General features: G+C 44.9%; 1 protein-coding gene across 1 annotated transcript in view; it reads right to left on the bottom strand.

Annotated features, from left to right (window-relative positions):
* The window catches only part of LOC118796442 (receptor-type tyrosine-protein phosphatase U-like), a 103,579-nt gene that overhangs the window by 8,280 nt on the left and 72,904 nt on the right, over nt 1-22,395 (bottom strand). The window contains exons 11-26 of the mRNA XM_036555299.1: nt 22,261-22,363; nt 21,371-21,647; nt 18,858-18,894; nt 14,496-14,634; nt 13,527-13,556; nt 12,907-13,058; nt 11,191-11,378; nt 9,697-9,769; nt 8,592-8,668; nt 7,025-7,042; nt 4,436-4,472; nt 3,609-3,706; nt 3,205-3,321; nt 2,931-3,085; nt 2,618-2,753; nt 1,164-1,313 (exon numbers count right to left, since the gene is read on the bottom strand). Of these exons, the coding sequence (XP_036411192.1) occupies nt 1,164-1,313; nt 2,618-2,753; nt 2,931-3,085; nt 3,205-3,321; nt 3,609-3,706; nt 4,436-4,472; nt 7,025-7,042; nt 8,592-8,668; nt 9,697-9,769; nt 11,191-11,378; nt 12,907-13,058; nt 13,527-13,556; nt 14,496-14,634; nt 18,858-18,894; nt 21,371-21,647; nt 22,261-22,363 (1,787 nt within the window). The remainder of the gene's footprint in view (nt 1-1,163; nt 1,314-2,617; nt 2,754-2,930; nt 3,086-3,204; nt 3,322-3,608; nt 3,707-4,435; nt 4,473-7,024; nt 7,043-8,591; nt 8,669-9,696; nt 9,770-11,190; nt 11,379-12,906; nt 13,059-13,526; nt 13,557-14,495; nt 14,635-18,857; nt 18,895-21,370; nt 21,648-22,260; nt 22,364-22,395) is intronic.

Here is a 22,395-nt window from a genome sequence, read left to right as displayed (position 1 = left end):
TGTATTTTTTTTTTTGTACAATCCTTTAATAAATTGAGTAAAAGATAATATGACTCAAGTTAATTATTTTTCAGTGTTACCATGAATTGCTGGCTGTGTGTAATAGCATAGAACAGTCAGTGTCCTTCATTAAATTCTTTCAAACCAAAAATAATAATTTGACTCACATTCATTGTTTCTGAGTGTATGCAACGATAGTTGGTAGAGCTTAGGCTTTCAATGCTACGGCACATTCTCAGACCTGTCTATTGTGAGACAAGGACTGTCTCAGTCACAGCGCTCCTGTGTCGCTTTGCATTTGTATCCTGCCTCCTTTGTTCATATAATGATTCTGTCTGTGGAATGCTCAATTTCTCAACCGCATCGTTCCGACTGGTCTGAAGAAAAGTATCTTAAGACTCAATAAGGCAGAACTCCTCTTCCACCAGAAAGTTTCTCCTTTTTTCCCGCCATCTCTGGCATCCTGCCATGACAAACATCTCTGCTTGCTTATTGTTCTTCTCAAAGCATTTTACAAGCTGCTAGATGGTATTATAATTAATGTGAGGTACAAGATTCATTCTATCAAAACTAGAAAAAAAAATTTCTAGGTTTTTTTCAGTTTCTAGGTTATTACACATTTGTGCAAAGTATCATATTCTGTTCTTTTCATGCAGAATATTTAAACATTGCAGGTATTAATGATGATTACTAATCATTATTATTGAGTATTAATGATTCTGTCCCGGTGTTTCTGATAACTATATGCAGTTGATTCTTATATCAGTACTTCTAGAGTACATCTATTAGACTAATCTCTTTGTTTTCAAGTATAGGTACAGAGTTTACAATTGCTTCCTGGATAGCTATTATAACAGTACTCATAAATAATGTAGGCGGAGATTATGGGATCTCTCCCTCTGTATCTGTCTGCGTGTGACCTCTGGTTATAATATAATTTTGTTTGTGTGTAGTGTGAGTATGTGAGAGTGCATTTTGTGTGTGGATGCTTCTGTGAGCCTCTGTCTGGCTGTGTGAAGAGTCAGTATATTTCTGTGCACGCATGTGTATGGTGTTTGCGTGTGTGTGTGTGGGTGTGCGTGCGTGCGTGCATGTGTGTGTGCGCGCGTGTGTGTGTGTGTGTGTCCGTGCTATGCGAGCGAACGTGTGTGCACTGCACTGACCTGAAACTCCTCCCGCAGCTGGGATGTGTTGCTCTGTGGCTCCACCATCAGCATCTCTTTGTACATGAGGCTGAACTCAGACAGCGGGACAGAGGTGTCTCCACACAGGCACGCCTCCAGAACGGCGTCGTGAATGAACACATACTGTTCCTGCGAGACACACAAGACACCCTTGTCCTCAGGAGAGCTCATTGTTTCATAGTTTGAAACTCTGCAAAAGATACTATAAATAATACTGAGAGGTGAGTGATAAAATGTGATAATGACAGAGAGAATGAAGATTCACTTAAAAGTGCTTAAACTTTCAGCATGTTAATGTCAGGAAATCAAAAAATATCACCCATCCCACAAGAGTTTGTTAATTAGCAGATCTGTTAACAAGAACACAAAGCATAATTAAATGTTTTTTTTCTTAAGTGAATTTAATTTAAAACACTGTTACTCAGCTTGCACCAAGCATCTGTTTAGGTGAAATGTCATGCCAGCATCTGCTTAAAATCCAAGTGTTTTTCAACAATAACTTCATCAGTGTCATTTATGCAGATATATGATGTGTGCACAAATTAAGCGAGAGCATAGGGTTGTTAGAAACCAATCATACCTCATCATCTTCTGGGCAAGCTCAGTGCTAATTCTGATCATTAAATCAAACCACTCGGCACCACTTTGCATGGCTCAAGGTAAGCACAAATGATCTGTTCAGCCTGCACTGCACATAACATTACATTAAATGATAAGCCACTCTCTCTCAGTGCTCACTACTTAACATTACTTAACACATCCAATATTTTGCCAGGTAGCAATTGTTTTGAAAGTGGAGTAAAAACAAAATCTAAAGTTACAAAGTGTTAAAAAAAATCATCTACCCTCTATTTATAAAACCAAAATATGAATATTCATTGTTTTGCCTGTGAAGAAGGGATTATGTGTGAGTTAAACTGGTACATTTTACTTGCTAATTGCCAACTGGGAGAGGAAACATATTTATAACTGGCCAAAAATCTCAGGCTCAGATTCTGACTACTGTGTTTTACATAGTTGTCAGATTGGTAGCTGTGGATCTCCCTCTCGTCTTAACCCGGACCATGGTCCTTAACTTGTCATTGTGGCTCTCCTTCACTCAAATGTCTCTCCCTTTCATCAATACCACAGTCTTTTGTCATCACAGAGCCTTTCTCACTGAGATGTGGATCATGGTCTTTAATTTATGACCGTGTTGCCTTTCACGCTGAGATTCAGACCACGGTCTTTAGTGTGCGACCATGTGTTATTAGCCCATGGTCTTTAGTGTGCAACTGTGTAGCCATTCTCACTGAGGTATGGACCATGATCTTTAGCGTCGGATGGTTTAGCCTTGCTCACTGAGATGCTGACCATGGGCTTTAGTGTGTTACTGTGTATTCGTGGCCCATGGTCTTTGGTTGCGTGACAGTTTTTTTATTTCTGCCTCTCACCTCGGTCTGGATCATGTTGATGCGGCAGGAGCAGAGGGTCTTGACGCAGTTGTAGATGTCCACCACGCCCTCACACTCCGCCATGTCTAGCATCACGTCCAGCACGATGTAGCAGCCCGTCCTGCCTGCGCCCGCACTGTAGAGGGGGGGGCTGTGAGGTTACTGACCACACATAACCTCTACACCACCCACACTTTATCCACAGGATACTGGGTACTTCCAGGTAGAGCACCTGTGTGTTAGCGCAAGAGTGTGGGACCTGTAGCGCTGGCAAACAGGAAATTATGGAAGTGCGGTGGCTGTGAGGCGCTACCTGCAGTGGACCACCACAGGGCCGGCGTCAGGGGGCGTGGAGAGTTTGACTCGCCGGAGGAAGGCCAGTAGGCCCGTGGCGTGGCTGGGTACTCCGTGCTCCGGCCAGGACGTGAAATGGAACTGGCGCACCTCATGCTTGGCAGCATAACCCCTCTGTAGTGACGACGGCAGAGAGGTGTTAGTTCAGTTTGGTTGCCGCAGCAACAGGTAGGGTCAGAAGAGCAGGGGCAGGAATGGAGAGAGAACGACGTTCCAGGGGAAGGTGGTCTCACCCGCTCCATGGCGAAGGTGCGCACGCTGTACTCTGCCAGGTTCTCTGTCTTCAGCAGGGTTATCTTAATGTCTCCATACATCTCACTGTCCTCTGGCCAATACTTGCAGCACTTCACCTGGTCAACAACAACACAGCACATCTCTGACAGGGGACACCTATGGCAGGCTATCACTAAGCATATGCAGACATTCATTTAATGGCATCGGAGGCCCATTTACATTCCTCTCCACCAGATGCACCAGCTTTAAACAGTGCACACTCACTGCTAACTATGCTAGCTTTAAACAGTGCACATTCACTGCTAACTATGCTAGCTTTAAACAGTGCACATTCACAGCTAATTAAGAGGTAAGAGAGTTGAGTGGGGGGCAAAAGGTCAGAGGTGAGAGCTGGGGTACCCACCCTGCCCACCTCCACCAGCTTAGTGATCATGACGATGCTGTAGCAGTTCTCCTGCCAGACCATCCTCCAGAAGTCATAGATCATCTCCTGCTTGGGCCCTGAGGAAGATGGGTAGGAGGAAGAGGAAGAAGGCAGAGGGGCAGGGTTACCACTGAGTCACCTTCATCAGCAGGCCTGATCTCTACAGAGCACCGTTCAGGTACATTGTGCTACAACTTCAAAGATTGAGGATGGGAAGGGATGATTAAGCACATCAGTTTGCATTTGAAGTCAAATAATTTAATACATTACACTACATTATTGGCATTTAGCAGACACTCTTATCCAGAGTAACTACGTTATAATTTTTTTTTTACATGTTACCCATTTATACAGCTGGATAGTTACTGAGGCAATTCTGGGTTAAGTACCTTGCCCAAGGGTACAACAGCAGTGGCCCAGCAGGGAAATGAACCAGCAACCTTTCCGTTACAAGTTACGCTCTTTGCCACTCTTCTACCCTGCTGCCCCACACAACACTGGGAGAGCACACACTGTAAGATTCACCCACACTCACACTCACACTCTATTATTTCATATTTAGTCATTTAGCAGAACACTCTCACCCAGAGGAACATACAAAAGTTCATACAATGTTAGGCTAAGAACAGATATAAAAACTAAATCAATGTTAACTGTCACGCTCCGATAATCAGGGTCATTGCATATCTTATGATATTCTGTTAAGTTCCATGGTAGGTGCACAAGAAGAAGGTTTGAGGACAGGAAAAATGTGTTTAAGGATAAAGTATGAGATTTCTATGTTGAACCAAGATATAGTTACTCACCCTGAGTAGCAATGTAGTGATTGGAGCGTTGGTAGCCCTATACGAGAGAAGGAGGGAAATCTCCAGTTAGGCCTGTTGTGGAAAACTGGCTGCTGTGAGCTTTTGTCTGTTTCTCCAAAGCACAGAACCATCACCTATGATTCAATGTTTTTTTTTCCCTACCTTGGCCAATGTGAGGCATTTTGCACAAAAGCATTCATTCCGCACCCAAGATATTCTTGAATATTTCAATGTCACTCGAAGAGCTGCGGAAAGTAAAGCTCTGTTTTGTCACACAGATATATTCGTTTCTCTCGGTCACTGGAAACAGAAGAGGCTTGTGCTGCTTTGTCCATGTCAAAGCAAATCATTTCGGCTTGAGGCCTTTCAGAGCACTGCCCAGAGAATGCACTGAATTGAATCTGTTATATTTTATTACTTTTTTTCCTTTGTGCATTTACAGTACTCTGCTTTGTCACCTCTGGCTCGTGTGAACAGCCAAGCCTCGGTTGGGCTTGTCTCACTGCAAAATCCCTTGTGCTCTCACAGCAGCACTGGGACACAGCAAATGCAATCCTCTGATACGTCTACCTGCCGACAATGACTGTTTTCACACTACAGTCAACAATGCATCAGGACAGCGAATACTGGAAAGGAGGACAGATGTATTTCACCAGCATTGTCTGAGCGGCCCACAGGGCCCTGATGGGCATGCAGCGTGTCAAGGGTGGTGCAAATAGTAACTGCCTGAAAATGACGCAGCTCAGTCTCGAACCCAAGCTGGGCTGTGGGGCTCGACCTGTACTAGGAATGAAAATCTTAGCCAGCTGAGCCACTCTGTTATTTTTTAATGGATACTGGGGAGGTGCTTGTTTTTCTTAACATAGAAGTGTTGCAAATTTAAGAGCAATATGTATGACAGACACATACCACACAAGGTGTCTTTATATTGAGGAGTGTAGTGTTCTGACATGTCTTTATATTTAATCAACAAATAAAATTAATATTTCATCAACCACAGTCATACATGCCTCTTTCTGCAATACTGTTATTCTGTGACAAAAGCACTGCACGGTAATAACCTGAGCTTTTACATTACATCCCAAATGAGTACTATTATGAAAATTAACATGCTGCGATAATGCATGGCTGTTTTGCCTGACCGATATACTGTGCTCCGTGAGTGCTTTTTCAGTGCGTTTTCCCAGTGAGCCGAGGGAAGTGTGGGCGAGTGTCATCCACTTCAGCCTGGAACACTTCCATTCCTCAGACACGGCTGTGCGGAAAATCTGTGCTTTGAAGAACGACAGCTGAAAGCCCGGGGCCCAAAAACAGGCGCACTTTCACCTGAAGGAGAAGCTTCCTGGAGAACACTGCCATTGTTCTTTTAAATTGTCTTCTTCTAGCCATTCAAATTCAAGCCTCTCAAAGCAGAAACCAAAAAAGATTAATGCACAATCACCCCATGACCTCACTGGTCATGTGATCAGTCTGAGTCTCCAACTGATCCATTTACCTTTTACCACACTCAACGCACAATTAGGATATGCTAGCTATTCCCCCTTACAGAAATTTATCGTTGTTTGGTTTCGAGCCAGAGATAAGTTAGTTCCTTACTCTACTCTCCATGACTCTCTGACCTGTACCACAGGGGGTCATAACCAATCCCAACCACCAGCCTATTTCCAAGGCAACCCACAGTAAGCGGGCAAGCACACCACAAAGTATTAGGAGAAGAAATGTAAAAATAAACATGCATGTGGGCAGAGCAAGCAGGGACGTGGTTCCTACGCTTATGAGCAAGATGTGACACAATGCAGACCAATACCTTTCCATATGGCATCTTTAAGATCTGCTGGATATTTGTCTTTAACACGTAGATATTTTATCACTCTAATTCCTCAGGTTTCCAGCTTTTATACATAGCTGTTACTGTTTATTCTGCTTACCCTGAAAAGCATCACATGCTTCTGTGCCAGCACAAGCCAGTTAAATGTTCACTCTGTTTAATATTTTGGAGTGGTGCCCCACCTTTTGTGAACAAAGTTAGTTGCAGATTTTATTCTAATACTTTTTAAATGCAAATCAAAGGTTTGTCTCCTTTTGCATTTCACATTAATATTTACTCCACATTAAACCACATTCCAGATAACAGTTTACCACAGATAGAAACCATATTACATATTAAAACTCACTCCAGTCTAAACGGTAATCCAAATTACCATTTAAATTTGGTTCGGGGCAAACTTCATTCCAGATCAAAAATTATTCCAGATTAAACCGCATAACAGATTAAAACTGACTCCTTGTTGAACCAATTCCCATATTAAAACTCCAGGTTAAACTGCATTCCACATTCAAACTTGCTCCAGGTTAAACTGTATTCCAGATTTCAATCCAGGTATATAAACCTCATTCCAGATATAAACCACAATAATAATTTCAGATTAAACTACATACCAGATTAAAGCTCAGTCCAAATTAAACCACAGAGGGCCACAGCTACAGGGGTACGGGTAGTAGCAGTAAGCACAAAGAAGGGGGGACAGGACACAGCGATGGCGGAAGAGAACAGAAGACAGGAGGAAGAAAGAGCTGCAGTGTACTTACTTCCCTGTTTATCCGAATCTAAAGGGTCCAAAAGTAGAGTGGGGGGGGAAGAAAGGAGAAAAGACACAGAGGCTAATTAATGAGATCTTTAACGAGAACAGAAGAGCGTACGGACTAAGAGGTTGCGGAGGGCTTCGCGGTTGGCTTGCTGGAAGGAGAGAGGTGTTTTATATCAGGTTGCTTATCTGCTGTGAACATCACACAGTTGTACAGCTGTATAGAGGCGGAGCGCCATGCACACACGTGTAACACCAGTGTCCTGTTGGGGATATTGGATATCAAACTCATGCACTTTTTGCATGGATGAGTGTGCGCACGTGCTTTGGCTGTTGCTATGAGACACAAGGAGTTTTATTAGATTCTTTTTGTGATGATTTACTATGCCAGGTTCTAACTGCAAGTGAACAATCATTTGCCAGCCGTGACATACCAGGAGCAGACTGTGGATTAGGTGCATGCTGGGTAGAGGAGCATCATGGGATTGTTTGCCCCTCACATGCCTACAGCAATGGGTTGTTTTTACTGATCAACAAGGACTCGAACTCTGGCAACAGCTTGGTCCAGTCCTTACATTTCATAAGGTACAAACAGGTTTTACTCTTTATCTGCCCCTGTAAAAAGGAGGGGGTCCTGTACAGGCTGTTCCCAACACAAATTACAAGATAAAGACTAGCCGTCACGATAAAGCTGGTACTGTGCTCTGCACTGAAGGAGTGGAGACAAAAGAGAAACCAGCAAGCAAGACCCCACACCAAAAAAATAAAAATAAATAAAAACAAGAAATAGGAATACGGAGCACGCTGCTTTCCCATTCGGCCTAATCTTTTCACAGGCTCTCCCATGCCCCTCTATACTCTATTAATCACACTCAACAGCTGCTAGCCACAGACCTGACATTACAGGCAGGAAACAATGCAGAGAGTAATCTTAATGACACACACGCCCCCTCATCATGTTAATGGAAACCCCCACAAAGGAAGCGTAGTATGAGCAAGCCCGGCGCGCTCAGATGCTGTCGTGACATTAATGAATGGCTTGAGAGCTCCTCCTGCTCCACACACCGATTAAATGCTGAGTAAGAGGTGGTGACGGCTACCTGTGTTGTATCCGCTTCTTAGTGCTAAATAAAATTAGTGCTTGTTAAATAGGTCATTTAAAAATAAAAAAATACCATATTGGTTTGATGCAGGCCTTTCTGCGTTCTCAGTTCTGCTTATACCATTAAGAGAGGCAGGACTCTACTAAAAACTGGCAGGATGGTCCTGTGTTTCAGAGAGGCGCCGTGTCGGTGTACCCCACCCCCATCTCACCCGAATCCAGGGAGACAAACCAAGAGCTGTGGGGGGGGGGATTATACATTTTCATGTTGCAATTATGCCTTTGCTATTAAGATTTAGAACTTTTTTTTAAAGATTAAACATGCAGAGCTCCACTCCACACTACTTCTCTAGATTTAAATACTAATACTCCTCAGGCGGGGTACAATAGGTCATTAAAAAGGAGCTAGTTCGGGAAGCTGAAGGAGGGTTGTAGCACATGTTCGTAATAGGGAAGGGCAGAGACTCACATCGATGTAGTTGGCATTAACGTGGTCGGAGGTGGGGTTGCCAAGTAGGGAGTTCAGCTTGACCCGGTGGCGATCGCCTATGAAATATCAGAGAGTGGCAATAGAGAGAAGCATTACAGAGTAGCATTAGAAACAGACATTAGACAAAAGTATTAGAGAAAGGCGTTAGAAACAGACAGCGAGAAGTATTAGAAAGCAGGACTAGAAACAGACATTTGAGAGAAGTATTAGAAAGCGGCATTAGAGACAGACGGAGCAAAATTAGAAAGCAAAATTAGAACTGCAGTAAAGAATGCAATTCAAGAACTCTATTCAAGCAGAGTGTCAGAGAGTGGAGTTCAAGAGCTCTACTGAAGAGCATCCTCAGAGTGCGAAGTTTGAGAATCCTATTAAAGAGCATCTTCAGAGAGTGGAGTTAGAGAGTCCCATTAAAGAGCACAGTTAGAAAGCGGAGTTGAGAATTTCATCAAAGAACACAGAAAGCAGAGTTCAAGAATTTCATCAGAGCACCATCAGAGAGTGAAGTTGGAGCACTGATTATCTGTGTGTCTATACTGACAGGTGTACTTAAGCAATTTAGATTGGCAGCTAGACTAACAAAGGCTACTTGGTTGCATGCAATGGCAATGTACACACATAAATGATCTGAAAGAAATGCAGCATGTGTGGCTTGATGGCGAGGATATTATTTTTAGGGAAATTGTTTTGTTTTCATTAAATTTGACCATTAAAATTACTATTATCTGGAGGATTAATGACTGCTATTGCATGAATTTGATTTGATATATGCACGTGGCTTCAGAGAGCCAATCAGAGAGCAGTCATAATATTTTGCACTGGAAAGTTCTCTCTGGATATTTGGAAACTAGCCTTCAAAATTAGCAAAGATATGTATTTATTCAACTGTCCCAGCTATTTGCAAAGAATAAAAACCTGTCAGAGGGCAAAACAGGCATTTTGAAAGATATGTTTTTAAAAATTGAATTGTTAAAGAAAGATAAAAGCTGAAAGGACTTATTAATTTGTGTGCATTTACCAACCTGTGTATCAATGTGCATTTGTCATTTAAAGGATGTTGTCACTTCAACAAAGCATGCTGACTTACAACCAAGCAGTCCACTGTTCCTTCCTTTGGACTTGTCCTTCTTTTTGGTAACATCCCAACCATCGAAGAAGCTCTGCAAAAGAGGAGTGACAGGTCACGCGGGGAGGACGTTGCCTGCGAGGGCCGGATCAGAGACACCATGACGGCTGATCTGGGATCTGATTTAGGAGGTCCCTTTGAGAGCATGGCTCTCCTGTAATCACTGTGGTGGATGGATGGATTAGCATATCGGGTGTCCTGGCCAGATTCCCAGTCTGGCCATCTAGCCACCTCCTAGTCTAATTGGCTAAATAAATCTCCATCTCACCAACTACCGGAGGGAGTGAAAAGTGACACGGGTATTGATTTTGTGGTGAATCTACTGTCCTCTGAGAAAGAGGTTTTAATGAGATGAAAAGTGCACCAGTGTTCCCCCAAGGAGAATCATGTACCAGCTAACAAACTGTGTGTATGTGTATGTGTGTGTGTGTGTGTGTGTGTGTGTGTGTTGAGGGGGGTCTTTTTTTTCCTCTTTCTTGCAGTAAACTGCACAACGAAGGAAAAAAGTTATCTGAAATTTCTTCTCTTTGCGTGCAGCATTCTATCAACGGGAACATTTTCTGAAGGTCGAGCGTTAGCCACAGTGCACGGTTTCCATAGCAACCCCACACGAGCCGTGAGAGTGAATATGAAATTAACGCAGACGTGGGGAAAAAAAAAATCTCTTGGTGCTTCGTGCCGTTCGTTTAACTTCCAAACATTAGGAGCCTTTCCCTCTTCAACAATCCTGTTTGCAGTGTCCCGCTGCCGGTCCTGGAGGAACACTTAAAGGATGAAGGAGCTTGGCCGTCTGCCTGCACACCACTCACACAACACCCGGGTCTGCTCTGTAGGAAGTCGTTGTTTCATATGCCTTTCTAATTAGAGATTGAAATTGATGTGGAAATTTCCAGAAATGTCAAAAAAAGTGTTTGAAAGGTAGCCCTCAGGGTTGCCTGTGTAATTGCATGGACCAGCCACAAACAAAGTCAATAGCCCTAGACAAGGCAGATTTATAAATGTCTGGTACAGCCAATCAAACACTTTCCCTGGGTTTTTCTTTTCTTAAAAATTTAGGTGCCTTTAAATGGTCTACTCTGCCATTAGCAAGGCAGTGTTTCTCAGACCCAGTTCTGGAGACCTACATATACTCATTTTCATTCAAGCTGAGCATTAAATTAGGCTTTCATAAAGTTGTGTTATGAACTGAATACTGATTCTGCTATTCAATTTTGTTATAGATATTACAGATGAGACAAATTGCTGTATGCATGTTTCTTCCAACCTTGCAAACAAATATAGGAATTCATCGGTTGGGAATAAGTAGTTGTACAATTGTACCCGAAATGTGTTTCGGGGCAGATATTCACAAGCAAAGGCCGCAGTCTAGTCCCTATACACCATTTTCACTTGGACAGGACAGGACTTGTATCATACAGAGCGATGCCTCCACTGCAGGGCCCCCTTGCTCCTCACCTCGTACTCCTGCTTGAACCCGTAGCCCTCGGCCGTCTTCATCTGGTTGATGTGCTGGAGGAGGTCGGCCACACGCACCGCTGGGTGCAGCTGCCCTGTGTGGTAGGGGGAGCCCTTCCGCCCACAGGGCCGGCGGGGAGAGCCTCCGAGGAGGCTGCTGGACTCGTTCACGGAGCTGCGCTGCTCATCTGTCATGTACAGAGACGCAGGGACACACAAAGACATGAGGCACAGGGATACACAGGGACACAGAGACACACAGGGACACACAGAGACACAGGCACGCACAGAGACACACAGAGACACAGAGGGACAACCAGAGACACACAGAGACACAGGCACACACAAAGACACACAGAGACACAGGGACACACAGAGACACAGGCACACACAGAGACACAGGGACACAGAGACACACAGGCACACACAGAGACACAGGGACACAGAGACACACAGGCACACAGGCACACACAGAGACACACAGAGACACAGGCATGCACAGAGACACACAGAGACACAGGCACACACAGAGACACAGGGACACACAGAGACATGAGGTACAGGGATACACAGGGACACAGAGACACACAGGGACACACAGAGACACAGGCACGCACAGAGACACACAGAGACACAGAGGGACAACCAGAGACACACAGAGACACAGGGACACACAGAGACACAGGGACACACAGAGACACAGGCACACACAGAGACACAGGGACACAGAGACACACAGGCACACACAGACACACAGGCACACACAGAGACACACAGAGACACAGGGACACACAGAGACACACAGAGACACAGAGGGACAACCAGAGACACATGGGACCACACAAAGCCAAGGAGTCAGAGGAAGTCAAGGACACAAAGAACACAGGCACATGATTACAGAGGGACACATGGACATAGTGGCAGAAGAGCAGAGGAACACAGAGACAGTGGGACACGTAGAAAGAAGGCCATGGACAGACACATGCAGAGAAGCAGGTGCAGCCTTAGCTACAACAGAATGCTACAACGTACTGCACGTTCTAGTGCATGAAATGAAACAATGTCCATACAGCGGCAGTAGGATGGAGTGCCTGTAATCGGCTTCCTGAAGGGCTGCATTCTGCTGCACACACACACATACACACACACACATACACACACACCTGCCTACCCTACGTGCTTCTTTATACATTGCCAACAGCAAACTAGGGGGGCGAAAGGCGTAGGAGTGTGTAAACAGGCAGTGAGAGGGTGGGATTAGTGGGCACTACGATATCCCTAAGGTCTAGTCAGGCATACAGCTAGATATTTATACACACATACACACATACAGTACCAGTCAAAAGTTTGGACACACCTGATTAAGATAACGGGAAACATGTATTCGAAGACAGTTTGATCTGAAGACTTAGACAAGTATAAATAGTGACATTGATGCCTATGTATGAATTTTGTTCCAAAAAGAAACAATATTATAAATATAATTTTTTTTCTGGCTACACTGAAGAACCTGAAAAGAACAATTTGTTTAGCATTTTTTTGGTAATTGCATAAGTAATTGCATTTATGTTATATCCAGGTTTTGATGTCCTTACTATTATCCTAAAATGTGGAAAATAGTAAAAATAAAGAATAACAGTTGTGTCCAAATTTTCGACTGGTACTGTATGTGTTTAAAGTGACAGATGCTGACGACAGAGCCCGGCTCTTGCTCACTGTGTGTGCCGCCAATGCGGGCGGCCATGAAGGACCGCGGCATGCGCTCGTCCTCCTGCTGCACGCCCTGATCCGTCAGGCCCCGCCCGGCCGCGTGACTCTTCTCCTGACGGTACGCCATGGGACTTCTGTTGATATTCACGGGCTTCCTGCTAATAACGTGATACAGAGAGATGGGGGAAGAAAGGGAGGGGGGAAGTCAGAGAGAGAAAGAGGCATAAAGATGGAGGGAGGGTGGGGGGGGAAGAGGGAAAAAGAGAAAGGGAATGCAAAAGAAAGAATGAGAAAGAGTGATTGATAGATGTGGTGAGAAACTGAGAGGGGTGGAGAGAGGTACTTGAGGCTGGAGGAGGAAGAAGATATAGAGAAAGCTAGGGATGAGAAGGCAGGGGAAAGAGGGAAAGTAGTATAGAGACAGAGAAGGAGAAAGAAATGTAGGTCGGCCAGGTGGGGAGAGAAGAGGTGGGCACAGGGAAGGAAAGTGAATGCATGTAGAAGAGGTTGGAAAGGGAGGAGTGAGGAAGAAAAGAGGGAGAGATGGGTGGCGTTTGCCTCCAGGGGTGTCAGCATGGACAAAGCGGTGACGGATGCAATGAGAGAGAGCGAGGGGAGCCACTTACGGGTAGTACGAGTATGAGTGGAAATCCCTTCTGAAGAGCAGGGGGGAGAGGAGAGAATGGAGTGAAGAGGAGAAATGAAACTGGTGAGTGGCTTCAGCCATGCACATGACAAACAAAAGCCTGGCACTGACTAGCTGGGCAAGACAAACGAGACAAAACAGCCAGAGATACAGAGAAATACCACTGATGTTCATATACGTAATGTGTTGTATTATTATTATTATTAATAATAATAATAATAACAAAAATAATAATAATATTATTATCACTATTGTGTATTTAAAACCAGTTTCATAAGTTTTGTTTTTAGTTATATCAGAGTGATTTTTTATCATTTTAATCGGTGTGATTTTATATTTTGTATGCTCCCCTTTTTAAATTTAATCAACATACTGTATGATGCTTTGCATTCAGTACAAAATGCAAGTTCCCTTCATTAGGCTGACTCTGGACAGCTCAGGGAGGGGGCCTTGGGATGGTGGATTTTCTCCAAAAACACACCTTTTCCAACTCAATTACCAGCTAATCTGCAGGTCACACACCTGCTCTGTACAGAACCGAGAGGGTAATTCAATTATGTCCCCCGCTAATAAAACATTATACGCTCAGATAAACTCGTTAGATTCTAGCCCCCCGCCTCGTCCCTCTGGTACTCCGTGTGGTAATGTATTTCACACTGATTTGCACCAATTACCAACAATACCAACCATATAGTCACTGATTTTCTTCACTGGTGACATTCTAATCTAAGATTTGAGTTTCAGGTTTGGACCAGAGGAGGGACGACCACAAGAAAGGTGGTGTATGCTCAGAATAACAAGAAGATGTATTTGGCATGACCAGTTACAGCATCACTGCAATGACTGATTGTTGTATGAAAAGATCCCATCCCAGTAGACAAAAAACCTTCCCCAGAAAAGCACGGAAACCATGGGTGCCTGTAAGCGTTTGGGACAGGCCCACACTCACCCCTTCTTGACAACGATTATGATGGCCCCCAGCAGCAAGATTAGGACCACCAACCCGCCTGCACAAGCCCCCAGGATCAGCCCCACCTCTTCAGAGTGCTGGGACACCTCCAGGGCACGCTTGTGGTCCCTGCAGGCAGCTGACATCCAGGCAGACAGACAGACAGACAGACAAACACAGAGAGGAGTTAACAGATGCAGGCACAGGAACACAGACAGATGGACAGACACAGGAATGCACAGAGGAGCAGACAGACAGACACACAGATACAGCAACACAACGAGACCAAAAGTTTCAGGTCAACTTACTCCCTCAAACAGATCAATAACAATGGAAACAACTCCTACTATCACGTTGTGACACTTAGGATTTAGTATCACCTCTGCTCTTTGCCTAACCTTCTCGTATGCACGTATGTCCCTCTGGCTAAGAGCGTCAGCTAAATAACTAAATGAAAATGTTAACAACAATTTGCAGCGGGTGTAGTGCACGGCACAAAACTAAAGCACAGCGCATTGATTGATTCAAACAGACCGGGAGAGTGTTCAGTAGCCCTCTGTGCTTGCAGTTCTGGGAGGGATGGCTGTGCTGGATCATCAGTGTGAAGAGCAGATGATTATCCCCAGGGCCGGGATTTCCTCAAGCTGTCGTTTTCTGCTGTCATCAATTTTAGCAACACGGTCTGAAATAGGCCATTTTGCCATACAGCAGACAATATTGCTGACAGTGTCATTCTCAGAGGAAAGTTTACGGACGTGATCCTCAGAAAACCTGCTGTAAAGTTCACAGACATGACACAATGCCTGCATCTAGGCACGCTATTCAGAATGTCTGCATTTGCTTGTAAGTGGGAAGATTAGCATTTACATTTTTTGGTGTGTGAACATGGGCTGCCCAGAATGTCAACTGAATCTGAATATCAAAGGTATTCAAAATATCATGCACATGTAAACCTTCCTCTGAACAATGATATCAGTCTGTAACATGGTGCCCTTTCATGTCAAAGGCCTGGTCTGTTTCTCCAGACCTGCAGCTGAGCTGTTAAGCCAGTTGACACAGAGCTAATGAGTCAAGCACATCCACTCATACACTAACAGGCCTTTTGATTCAAGGTCAGGTTTTATGAGTACTCAGTCATTTATTTATGGAATTCCCTTGTTTATTTTTATATTTTGCTTTGTCTGTGTAATGATTTTTCTTATTTTACTATTATGCTTTATGCATTCTATGTTCATGTCCAAAAAAAATGTATCAACAATAACTAAAAAAAAAGGGCCACACAAATATTCCAAAAGCATGATGGAGACACAATAAAGTATAAAAGAAGATGCAATAACGTGCAACAGGTCAAACCAGACAGCACTGCCAGTGAAAACAGTATGTAAAACAGGCAGTCTGTGGGTAAAGACAGCAGTACTGCCATTGAGTACAGGCAGACTAAGGCAGTACAGTTGGTGAGTGTGAGCAGAGTGTGGTAGTGCAGACAGTGAGTATATTATGAGTAAGTCAGTGAGGACAGTATTAGACGGAGGTCCAGCTGATGAGTCTAGTTAGTGCAGACAGCAGGAGAGTCACACATAATCAGCGTAACGTGGAAGTGCAGTCAGTGAGAGGAGTCAGTTCAGACGGAAATGCAGCCACTGAGAGTCACCAATATAGTCATCATGGCAGTCAATGGTTTGATTAGAAAAAGGGTTTGAAGTTCTTTTTTATGCAGAGGGGGCTTTATCAGCTTTCCATGCTGGTCCTCTCATATTTCTCAGTCTGCCCACGTTTACCTTCTAAATTTCTATCAAGCCGAAGATGAGCATGTAATTTTCTCTCAGATTAATTCGTGTTCCTGATGCTTTCCCAAAAATTGAAAATTGTCATTTGGAAAAAAAGAGGCTTGGAAGTGTATCATTACCCAGGCACTGCTGCGGGAGGATTAATCAAACTGTCATCTCTGAGCTGACACCAAATCTCCAGCTCTGGTGTCTGAGCCAAAACAATCTAGCGCTTACGTTCACCTTGAACTGGTCCAGAGGCGAGAGGGTTGCAGACAGACATCTGCACAGCCGAGCGTCGGCATCCAGTTACCGGGTGTAAAAAAGAGCGTGCGCTGATACACCGCGTGGTGCCCGGTGCGATTTCAAAACACAAGCTCCTTTCCCGGAATGCAGAGCGGCGGTGTGGGGTGGCAGATTGTGTGGTGACGTAAAGTTAACGTCACTGTTGAAACAGTATAAGTTAAAAAAAAAAAACAAAAAAAAAAAACATGAGGACTACCAATCCAAATAGGGTTCGGAAATGCTTGGCTGCATGGTCCGCATAGTCCACACTGAGCTGACAACTGGTGACAGTCGTACAATAAATAGACTGTATGTATAAACCTGGAAATAAATGCAAGTGGCGGAACACAAGGCAGGGGGCAACGCAGTCAGAGGCCAGCAGAGGTTTCCCACTGCATACATTAAGAGACTAGCAGATGTCAAGCAAGGCTCTTCCCCGCAGTTACAGGCAGTCTGTGCATGCTCTTCCCAGTGAAGAGGAAGTCAACAGACACATGACAGTCTGACTAAAAAAAAGTGGGTCTCAGTATAGCTTGTTATAAGGGCAAGGGCTCAATACACCTACATCTGCTCATAGCTGCTTGGAATCCAAATTGCATCATCAGTTTCAGATTCCTGAATTCCTTTTTCCTTTTTATTTTCTCCTCTTTTTTTTTTCTTTGTTTCGTTCTTTCGTTCTTGTGCTGAGAGAGGCTGGAGTGGACACGACTCTGAGGGACACTTCAGCCCCTCGGCCCCCCCAGCCTCATTGCCTCTCGCTCAGACAGGGAGAGGACTCCGTCAAGGGGGAGAGACAAGCGCGGAGTCAATCTCCGCGGAGGCAGCGCCATTACTGTGCACCAAATGAAACGTACTACAGATACCCGGAGAACCCTTTTGTGCACGTCTCGGTGCGATATTACGGCAGACAAACAGCGGAGCGAGACCTTTGATGTCGTCAGAGTTTTCGAAAGACCGAAAAAAAGGGGAGGAATTCAATTTGCGGGCCCCTTTTCAAGTGTTCTCAAAAGTTCTGTGACACAACAGACGAAAGGAGAGGAGAGGAGGGTAAAAGTGTCTGTCTTATCTTCTGCTGCTTTTGGATCTGAAGGGTCTCTCTCTGCCAGAATGGGGTCGGCAACACTCTCTCTTCCCTTTCTCTCTCTTTCTGTGTGTGTGCGTGTGTGTGTGTGCGCGTGTGCGTGTGTGTGCACGTGTGGGGGGAGGGGGGTTGGCAAGTGTGAAATTTGTACAATAATACTCCTCCTTCACTCAAAAAATGTCAATGCTGCTTCATGTAACAATGACATTACTTGACCTTCAACTGAAACTGGCAGTCTGTCACAACCATCACCTCCCCAAAACATGGCTCTTCGTTTGTTCATCAAAGCTCTCCTCAAAGTTCCCGACACCTGTTTACCTGCCGACTGACCAATAGGAATGAGCGAGTCAGCATTTACTGACCTGAGCCCTGCCCTCTGGCATCGAGACAAAGTCCAGGCCTATTGGGCAGAACTGACAACTTATTTTATTAGATCTCACTGGGGGTACCTTGATTTGGCTCAGGAAGGTGCCAGACTGACACCATGACTTATACACCACAAGATAATTATGTCATATCATTACTCTGCTACACTGTGGCCTGAGCTCATTTGTCTGAAAATCTGTCACTCTTCTTCTAGCTCCACTCACAAGGCAGAGTTGGAGCTATGGCAAGGGGCAGGGCGTTGCAGTGCTGTTTTGAAGTCAATATGTGAACATCAAAGGCAGCAGACTGATGAAATGAGTGAATGGTGTAGATGTGGGGAAAGAGCATTTTAGCCACTTTAGCCCTCCTAACCACTTTACTCTGTGAAGTCTGCAGAGTTTACAAAGTGATCCTGAAAAGCTGTTAAATCTGTTTTCTAGTCACAGGGGGAAAAAAGCGCCAATGAAAGGCTCTGCAAAACAAAACAACATAAATTGTTAACTTGTCAGCGGTGACGTTAAGTTGGCATCAGTGCTGGTAGGTGCGCACACAGTTTTGGGTTTATGTTTTCCTTATTCTCAGTTCTCCTCCTCGCTGTCACCTCTTATTTCCCCTGCATCTTACAAAACTGACAACCCATTAGAAAACCTATTAAAAACAGACAGACTACCTGGCTGTTTGGTTTCATCACCGAAGTCATTTGAGGTGTTTTGGTGAATGGACTACGCCATCCACATTGAGTTTTGAAAGTGAATAAATGGATTTTGAATCATGGCCATTTTTTAAATCATCTACTTAGATATATCGTGTACGGGAGATCAGATTGTATCCATAAATCAAATGAGATTTGTTGTGTTGCATTACCTTTCCTGGCTAAACGAACGCAGTTGATCCGTGTTTCCTGAAAGAAGCGGAGACAGATGAGTTGATCAGTGGCAGGTCATCAAGGAGAAAAGGCTTATGGGTAATTACGAGCTGCATAACAGACAATCACAAAAAAGAATGTGATGCAATGCCAAAGGGAAGCACTAAGTCAACCTTCACAGACGTAGCACAGTGACATATCCTCACTGCCTTCTGGAAAATAAAAAAGGGCTGAACCACTGTTGTACTTAATAAAAGTTTACAACATCACAGTGTGTTTCCATAAATCTAGCAGTCTAAATGTTATGTGAATACACAGACAAATTCATTTGTTTCAAATGTTAATAAATGAGAATAAGCACCACAATAAGGACCTATATCAAGACTAATGATGTGAGATCCTAGAATAACACCTTCACAGGGAGATAAATTATCTAATTATTTTGTACAGATAATCTGGGTAACATGGGACAATTATGCAAATCTTGACATGCAGAGTGAGATACGAGTGTAAGCCTTTTTCTAAAATTGCAGCCTCCTAATTGAAAATTAATTCTGACCAGATTTTCTCCTACGCCAAATATTATCCCTGCAGAGATGACATATTTATTCAAACTCACATTTCAGGGCTGCTGCAACATATGTGCTCACTTGTACCAGGACACTACAATTGAAGAGCACTGTCCAAGTGTGGTTTTTTAATGGTACTAAAAGTGTTACAGCACAATGACACATGACCACTCCCTGCTAGGGCCATGCTAATAAGTGACAATGTTGAGCCTGGGGGGGGGCTGCCTGGAGGGTGTGGCCACTTGACCTGCTCTCATCCTCTGATTGGTTGATGCGTCTGGGGGGAGTTGGGAACACTGTATATGACAGAAACAAGTACAGTGCCCACCATGGCAACTAGGAGAAATTTTCTATTTCTGCAACCAAAGGATTGGAGAGACGGAGTGTGGACAGAGAGAAAAAAAAAGAAAGAGCAAGGACAAATTGACAGAGAGGGGGAAAGGAGAAAGAGAAAAAGAGAAGGCAACACCAGTTGCTTCTCATGTCAATAAGGCTCCATTTGATGTTGAAGAGGAGAGAGGCTGGCAGCACAATCCATACCTGCTTGCTTCAAAAAAGGAAGTGTGTTGACACCTGAATAAATAAAAAAATTACATGACTAGCATGTCAGTTATTTGTCTTTAATACCTTTTCGGGTCAGGGAATGTTTTATTTTTCTTTTCGTATCATTATTTTACTGTTTAATTTATTTTCGTTATAATTTTTCATATTTCATGTTCATGTATATTTTTTTCTATTATTCATTCATGCTTACGTTATACTCTTTAATTCTTAAAGATTGAAAGCCGAGAGGTGATAGAGCTGTTGATCCCTTAAAATCTGACTGCTGTGATGCTCATAAAGCCAGCCGGTACCGCTGAGAGGGGAGAATATGAGAGGCAGCCCTTTCAGTTTTTCTGTTGCGGCGTCTTGCGATGCTCGCTCCTGCATTTTTCCCATAATGACACTTCAATGTCCAAGCCTCCCCTGTCACGCGGCACTTATTACACTACATTAAACCGCAATCTATCACGCCGCGCCCGGACCTCGCTTCAGTCATGCCGAGCGATATTGCTGCTCGCAGCGTGGCCTCAGAGCAATTACCCACACGCGGGCCTGTCTAAACACTCGCCTGATGCAGCCGTCGCATTCCGGGGGTGAGTAAAGGGGCGAGGAGCCTTGTGGGGTTGCGGGGCCGCACTCCACGCCGAGATAATATTCCGAGTTTACCCCTGTTCCTCGTTTTGCAACTTCCTGCTTTCTGCATTCGCTACGCGTCCCCCGACAGCGCCAGCGGCACGCACCTGTGGGACCTGAAGCTCCATTCCGTGCTGCCTGTCTTGTGTGTGAAACGTAATCTGCCTGAAAGGAGCATCAGGAAGGCTGTCTTCTCCCGGTCGGCAGACGTTAGTGTGAAAACTGCCACACAAGCCTCGGCAGACTCTGTGTTAGATGCGCAGTGGCATCAACCTTAACGCAGCAGGCAGCCTGCAACAGCAATGCCGGTGCTCATGTGTTGCTATACATCTCAGACTCTTTCTGAACATAAGAAAGAGCGAGAGCGAGAGAGAGGGGGAGAAAGAGAGAAGGAGGGAGGGAGGGAGGGAGGTGAGGGAGAGACAGAACAAACTGTATGGAGCACCGGAGGGTTGGAATGACAGTTAAATATAGAGGAGAAGCGAGGAGGGAGTTGGCCTGCTCTTCTCCCTTTGGCTGTGTGAGTAATGGTGGGCTGATCAGAGATTTACCAGCAGGAGGTGATTCACACAGGACCGCCGCTGTGCTGACAGTGGTGTGCATAATCTAAAAAATGCAGCATGCAGACACACGGAGAATTTTGTATTCTAAGCCACACGCGCACCAGCCTCGGTGATTAACCATGATAAAAGGTAATTTGCTGGCTAAAAGCTTTTCCGGCTCCCGGGTTCAGAGCCGTCACCGTCCCGGGACACCCGGGCGCTCACCCCTTTGAAGCTGCTCATGGCCTGGAAGTAGATGACGTAGCTGTGGCTGGGGTCCAGGGGCGTGTTCCAGTAGCCGTTGTAGGTGTGGTTGTCGCCCACAGTGAAGGGCGCGGCCTCGGGGAGGCTGCTGGGCGTCAGCTCGGCCGTGTAGTAGTGCGGGGTTCCCTTGGCCAGGGCCTCACCGTGGGAGGTAGACACGGGGAAGCATTCGGGTGAGTCCAGCTCCCTCCTCACCCTGCCGGAGCCCTCCTCGTCCTCCACCACCACCTGATACGCACTGCAGAGACAGCAGGGGGGCGGGGCTTTCTCACAGGGGCGCTGCCATGGTAACTTGAGTACATCGTGAGAAGGCATGTCACCATAGTATATTTTTGGATCAATGCTGGGCACTGGTGTTTACAGCACCTGTACAATAACAGTAAATGTACAGTAGTGGGCTCAGTGCCTAGGACATAGTTCGCTCAGATGTTAAGGAGTCAAAACAATCTGCATAGAAATTTAGCGGCATTGAATCTAGAAAAATCCAGTGTTTGTGGAGGATATAACTCAGGGTAACCTCTTCCTGTCTGGGATGTAGAGCCCAGAATCTGAATGGAAAAAAAAAATCACCTTTTCAATTGACACCACCGTCCACAGCTCCATCTCTGTCAAACCATGGCTGGATGTTCAGCACAGAATTAGAAAAGACTAAACACTACTGTGTTTGAATTCTAGGTGCAGATGTGAAAACGTCCCTCACTCAACTCTCCACAAGCCAACAGGTTTCCCTCCCAGCCCGGAAATTTAAAACAGAGTCTGACTGACGACCAAGACCATTGCGGGAATGTTGCTAATTAGAGCTGGCTTGATTGCAAGACACTCAAACGCGAGTATGTTCTGGATGTCCGTACCTGACAGGGGCACCCCTGCCCTGCGCTGGGCGGAGCAGGATGGTGATCGTGCTCTCTGATTCGCTCAGCACTGAAGGTGTTTCACCATAGTCAAATATGGGAGCTGCAGGGGGAAGAGAGAGAAGAGATGTCAGA

The sequence above is a fragment of the Megalops cyprinoides genome, chromosome 21 (genome assembly GCF_013368585.1).
Source record: "Megalops cyprinoides isolate fMegCyp1 chromosome 21, fMegCyp1.pri, whole genome shotgun sequence".
In the NCBI taxonomy this organism is placed as follows: Eukaryota; Metazoa; Chordata; class Actinopteri; order Elopiformes; family Megalopidae; genus Megalops; species Megalops cyprinoides.
This window is presented reverse-complemented; position numbering and strand designations above follow the sequence as displayed.